At 34.9% G+C, this 5,642-nt stretch overlaps 1 protein-coding gene across 1 annotated transcript; it reads left to right on the forward strand.

Moving 5' to 3' along the window:
* Nucleotides 1-564: 564 nt before the first annotated feature.
* On the forward strand, nt 565-2,311 carry CCDC126 (coiled-coil domain containing 126). Its single transcript, XM_008939399.1, has 2 exons — nt 565-968; nt 2,130-2,311. Exons 1-2 carry the CDS (start codon nt 731-733, stop codon nt 2,309-2,311), a joined length of 420 nt encoding a protein of 139 aa, XP_008937647.1. The 5' UTR covers nt 565-730.
* Nucleotides 2,312-5,642: the final 3,331 nt, after the last annotated feature.

Consider the following 5,642-nt stretch of genomic DNA (forward strand, 5'->3'; position numbering starts at 1 on the left):
ATTTTGGTTTTATTTCTTATTAGCAAGGCACTGAAACAACAACAACAAAATCTTAATGCTGTACAAAACAAGCAAAGGATGATGTCCAACTTTGAACTAACCAACCAACCAAGGAACTTTGTTTTGCCTTTTATCTGTTTATATCTGCCATATGCTTTTAAGGGAGAAATAAGAATTGAGTGAATAATTTCACAAGATCTTTTTCTTGTGTGTAGATGTATAATTCATCAAAATGTTGTGTTGTACAGGTCTCTTCTAGATACTACATTTTGTTGGAAATGTATTTGGGTTTCATACGAGTTCCATTTACAGTATTAAAAATACTTCATTTGATGCATAGAAGTTTTGATTTTTGGTAAAAAAAAAAAAAATTGGTAAAAATAAGAAAAGAAAACCTTGTAAACAACAGGTGAGACAGAAACATGACTGCACCTCTAAACAGATACAAATCCACAACTGTTTGCTTGAATATGCAATAATATTGCATTTTGAAACTGGTATTTGTTCTTGATCTCAACAACTGTTGCAGTTTTGAATACCCAAGTAATATTTTATAAATTTCAGGAATCAAGACGTGCTAAAACGTGAGAAGATGTATTCAAGATGATTCGCTCAGAAGATTCTTCACTTCACAGAAATCTTATTTATGTTTACTATGTAATATAATTTGACTAAGCGAAGCTGAGTTACTTATCTTGAAATTAAGACACACCTGTGGCCTTCATCAGAAATGTTTCTAACATTTTCAAGAAAAAATATGTCCCAGAAACTGAGTATGTTTTTATTAGTTTTTGGAATCATTTGGGGTTTGATGTTGCTACGCTACACTTTTCAGTATCCAAGACGCCAAAGCAGTGCTGAGTTGCGTGGACAGATATTGGATCTCAGTAGAAGATATGTCAAAGCACTGGCAGAAGAAAATAAAAATTTAATGAGTGGTGGTGGTGGAGCTTCTATGGCAGGATATGGTAAGAGGAAAAAAACATGCTAGTTATTAAAATATCTTTTTTTACTGAAAACTCTAAAGTTATACTTTCTCTTTTTTAAAATAATATATACTTCCCTTTAAGAGAAAAACCTCTCTATCAACTGATATGATTTTAGTTTATTCACTGAAGTTTAAGATGTGGTACAAAATCAAACTGGAGGTATGAGTTTTTTGTTTTTTTTCCAGGAACTTTTTAGATCTTTCCAGGTATATGACTACTGTTACAGGATTAACAGTAACATTGTGCTTTTTCTGAATCTTGAGATACTGAGGAATAAGCATGTGCTTGATATGAGAATGAAGTTTCAGACTGTCAGCTCCACAGTCCGTATTCTTCTTGTGCCTCATTGCTAACTTTCTGCTTTTATTTCTTTAGTTTTCTTCTCTTTAAGTAGTAATAAAGCAGTGTAAAGCAACATACTAGTTGAGTTTGTAGTCTTGAGACTGCAAGGCAATTATGAATTTAGCAAAATCTCCCTTTGCTTCAGAAGTACCCATTAGACAGAAATTTCTCAGTCTCTAGAGCTTTGATACTTGCTGCATCATATCTCTCTGTCTAGAGATGGATCTAAGAATTTTTTTTTTTTTAACTACTGGTGTTTTAATTTTATCTGGGTGATTCCGAGGATGGAGGGAGAAGAGAGAGGGAGTCTGTGTGTCTACTGTTTTTCTTTTCCAAAATATGGGAATTCTTTTACTGTCTTTTTTTCTTGTTTTTCAATCAATATAGGCCTAAATATGTGGAATATTTTTTTTCCCTACTTTATAGCTTATAGAAAAAGTGGTAAGATGCTTTCTCATAGCAATTTTTCTGTGGGATAGATCTGTTATTTAGAGGAAAGCTATTAGTAACTACCTTTTTATGTTGGAAAATATTTATCTATGTTCTGTTGCTGTCTAAGGCAAAAAGGTGTCATAGCTAGGTATTCTAGTACTGTTATCTGGATGAAATTTGAAATACCGCCTTTGAATAGTCACTAGTCTAATGCTTCAAGCAGCTATTTAACTCTATACTTGTATACTACTCCGCACTCAATAGTAGGAAGGATGGCAAGTCTTCATATGTGAATTTGTTGAAATTGCAGTTATTTTCCACATAGAGTAAATAGGATCTAATTTTTTGTGTCTGTGTTATCTTCAGCTGATCTTAAGAGAACAATTGCTGTTCTTCTGGATGACATCTTACAACGGCTCGTGAAATTGGAAAACAAAGTTGATTATATCATTGTGAATGGCTCAGCAACAAATGCCACTAATGGAACTAGCAATCAGGTGCCAATAACATCAAATAAACGTGTAAAACCAGCAAGTAACATTAGGTAGCAAACAGGGCCACACTGTGTTGCTACATCTGTGATAGGTAATATTTAAGATAAGCTTTCTATCTCTGGCTAGGGCAAAGCAGTAGCTGACTCTAAAAGAAGCCTAAACTATTCTGTTATGCAATGTGCTGGATCTGTGTAGGCCTAACTTCTGTGTGTAGGTTCTCAGAGCATTATTTCATTGCCTTTGCGCAGTACTTCTGAAGTGGTCTTTGTTATCTCTAAAGATCTTTTGATATCATGATTTGATGTAGTATGCCATTGGATAATAACAATAAATGGAAAGCAACAGGGGACTTGTGGGTAGGTTTCTAAATAATGTTTAAGTATAAATATAACATATCTTTTGGATAGGTGAGCAGTATTGTAGCTTATTCATTTTTTGTGATCTGCATTAAGCCAAGGTAACTGAGGCAAGTGCATTGTTAAACAGATATTAGAAAATGTGTGTATTTAAAATATTTCATTACTCATTTATTAAAACAATATTAAACTGAGACTAGCATCCGCAGTAATATTTTAAAATTATGACCCAAAGAATGTCTTTATTTGCACTATCGGTCAGAATAGCTAGAGAGAATTTACTGTATATTTAAGAAAATTAATTATAATAGGGAAACATCCTAGGTAGTAACACTGTCCAGTATGTCTTTATGCCAGAGTGAGGGCAGTTAATTGAAAGCAAATCATAATCTGTGATATCTTAGATGATTATTTCTTACAAAGATATTTAAGTGTATGTATTTTGTAACTGCAGATAGAATTATTTAAGTGATGGAAATCAGTTTTGAATACGTGTATACTGTTTATTTGTTTTAAATTTTAGTACCTTGCAATTAGTGATGAGTATGCACACTATCTCCCTGAATTGCTTTTTTGATTGGGAAGAAAAGCAATGAAGGGAAACAAAGACATCTCTGCATTTAACAGAGATGTATGTACTAAGGTCTTATGGAATATTTGAGAGCTAAGGTGACGTTTGCCTTATGTCTAAGTTAGCAGAGTGAATTGCAGCATGGATGCACTGTATTTCAAAATCTTAATGAAGTCACATTAAAGAGAAAGTGCCACTGAGCCTAATTTTTAAAATATACTGAATATTTGGGGTGGGGGGTGGGGAGGGGAGTATATTAAGGGACTTTTGCCAAAAGTGTGCCATGGTTTTTGGGGGTGGGTGGATGTGGCCTAGTCCTATATTAATTAAAAAAAAAAAAATATCACCAGTAAAACCCAGAGGTGCTGGATGATATACCATCCAAAGTTATCTGTTTATACATATGTAAGTTATTTATTTCCTTACTAATATTCTAGACTGTTACAAGGAAAAAATACACTTAGAACCTTAGTTAGTATCCAGATTTTGTTTCTGTCGCATTCTGTGTAAACGTACTAACTTCAATGCGGAAAGAGAAAAATAAATTTTTAGTTGTACCTGTAAAAGCTCCTGCTCTTTTTTGTGGTTTTGGTTGTTGGGTTGTTTTGGTTTGTTGTTTGTTTGTTTGTTTTTTAAAACACTTTTGTCATTCTTTCTACATGTGCTCCAGGTGTTCCTGGGTTGGAAAATTGTGTGTCTCTGAAGTTCAGTAATAGTCTATATGATAATCTTTCTGCTTGATCACTGAGTTCTTTTGTTCTTGAAATTCTAATGTCCTGAAATTTTCCTCAGGTTAGGAGTGAGGGGAGAATGAAATGAAAAGAAAACAAAATGACTGGTTTAGATCTTTAATAGTGAAGACTTTGGGTCTCTATTGACAAAGAGAAGATTTTTTTTTTTTTTTTTTTTAATGTTGATTTGTCTATGCTTTTTATTCCTTGAGTACTTGATTGGTACCAATGAAAGTCTTGGTGAGTGGTGTGCCTTTGTGCTATAAAGAGTAATATGAGCACTTTTTGTGTGTGTGTCTATGCGAAGTTCCTTCTTTTCCTTGCTTGTGAGGGTATGTGAAGTTATCAAGGATCCTTAAGGATAATAGAAGTTGTGAGGAAAATATTCCTCACTATGTGCACAGCTTGTTTTATATGGGAATTTTGGAGACTGATACACTAACTTATGGGCAGCTATGTACTCCCCATAGTAATTCATGGTGCCATTAGCAAATAGTTGCTTTTCTCTCTGGTTTCAGTAGAACAATGGCTTATTTGAATTAGCTTGTGCTTGACAGATATATACAGGGAGAACTGTGAACTACCTGTATCTTACGGGGCAAATGTTCTATTCATAAATATAGTTGAAACAACCATTTATCAAGAAGCAAATTAAAAATACTCTAGTAGCATCCTACATCTAATTTTTACATGAAACCACATTATTAGAGATTGACACAGCAATACATCTGTGTCTGTGATATGTCGTGTTCCTGTTTTTGTGGCCAGTCTTGTTCTGTGCTGTATGGCCATGCTGACTTGTGTTCTCCCTTCACCAGACATAGAGCACAATGCTACTTCCATGATTTCTGTGCTCCAGCATTGTGGGGGGTGGAAGCTGAGCTTCATCCTTCTTGCTGAAATGACACCATTTTTCAGAGTGGTAAAACTAAATTTCAAGCATGTGGAGTAAGGAAAAGAGGGCAAGGGATAAGTGGAGGGTCTCAACAGAGGCCTTCTGTATGCCTTTTCTATCAACAGAACCAGCAAGAAAACATCTGCGTGTTCTACCCTGCAGCCTCCTTTACAGGATATTTTGAGGTGTGGCGGCTTGGCAATGGCAGCAGGTTTTGTAAAGAACTCAACCCAAGGACTTTTGACAAGAAGTAAGGGAAGCCCTAAATGTGTGATAGTTTCACAGCATTTGCTTGTGTTGCCAAGGCATTATTTTTTTTTTTTTTTTTAAAGAACTATTTAGTGTGCTACAGTTTGTGTGGTGCTGTGATGTATTTCCCCTTTCACATGGCGTCATGTCACCTGCTTGAAGTTTTGTGACATAGAGAATCTCCTTAGGCTTGCTAGGTTCTTTGGTTGGGTTTGGTTTGGATTTGGTTTCCGTTTTCTTCGAAGGGGAGAGGGGCATAAAACCTCCCTTATATAACTCCTGATTTGTGTGGTCGTGGTATTTGTTTTGGTTTTGTTCTTAAATCTTTTGGTAAGTTATGAGACGAATTTTCTGAACTGTAATTTGCCTCATGAGTGTTTACCAGCTGATTTCACTAGTTAATTGATAGTACTTCAGTGCCTGCAAATGATTATAAAATGTTGGGAGCAAAAAGATCCATTCCCAAACAAAAGTTCTAATGAAGAAAAATGGAGAGAGTATATTGATTGCTGTCTAAACAGCTAGAAGCACCATAGGTCTCAACAGAGCTCTCAAGTTCATAGAATCATAAAATGTGTGGGCT

This window comes from Merops nubicus, unplaced genomic scaffold, assembly GCF_000691845.1.
Source record: "Merops nubicus isolate BGI_N331 unplaced genomic scaffold, ASM69184v1 scaffold42484, whole genome shotgun sequence".
NCBI classification, from domain to species: Eukaryota; Metazoa; Chordata; class Aves; order Coraciiformes; family Meropidae; genus Merops; species Merops nubicus.

Coding starts and splice junctions, on each gene's coding strand:
- CCDC126 (XM_008939399.1), top strand. CDS start 731: ATGTTTCTAACATTTTCAAGAAAAAATATGTCCCAGAAACTGAGTATG. Junction 969..2,129: donor AGCTTCTATGGCAGGATATG/GTAAGAGGAAAA, acceptor TGTTATCTTCAG/CTGATCTTAAGAGAACAATT.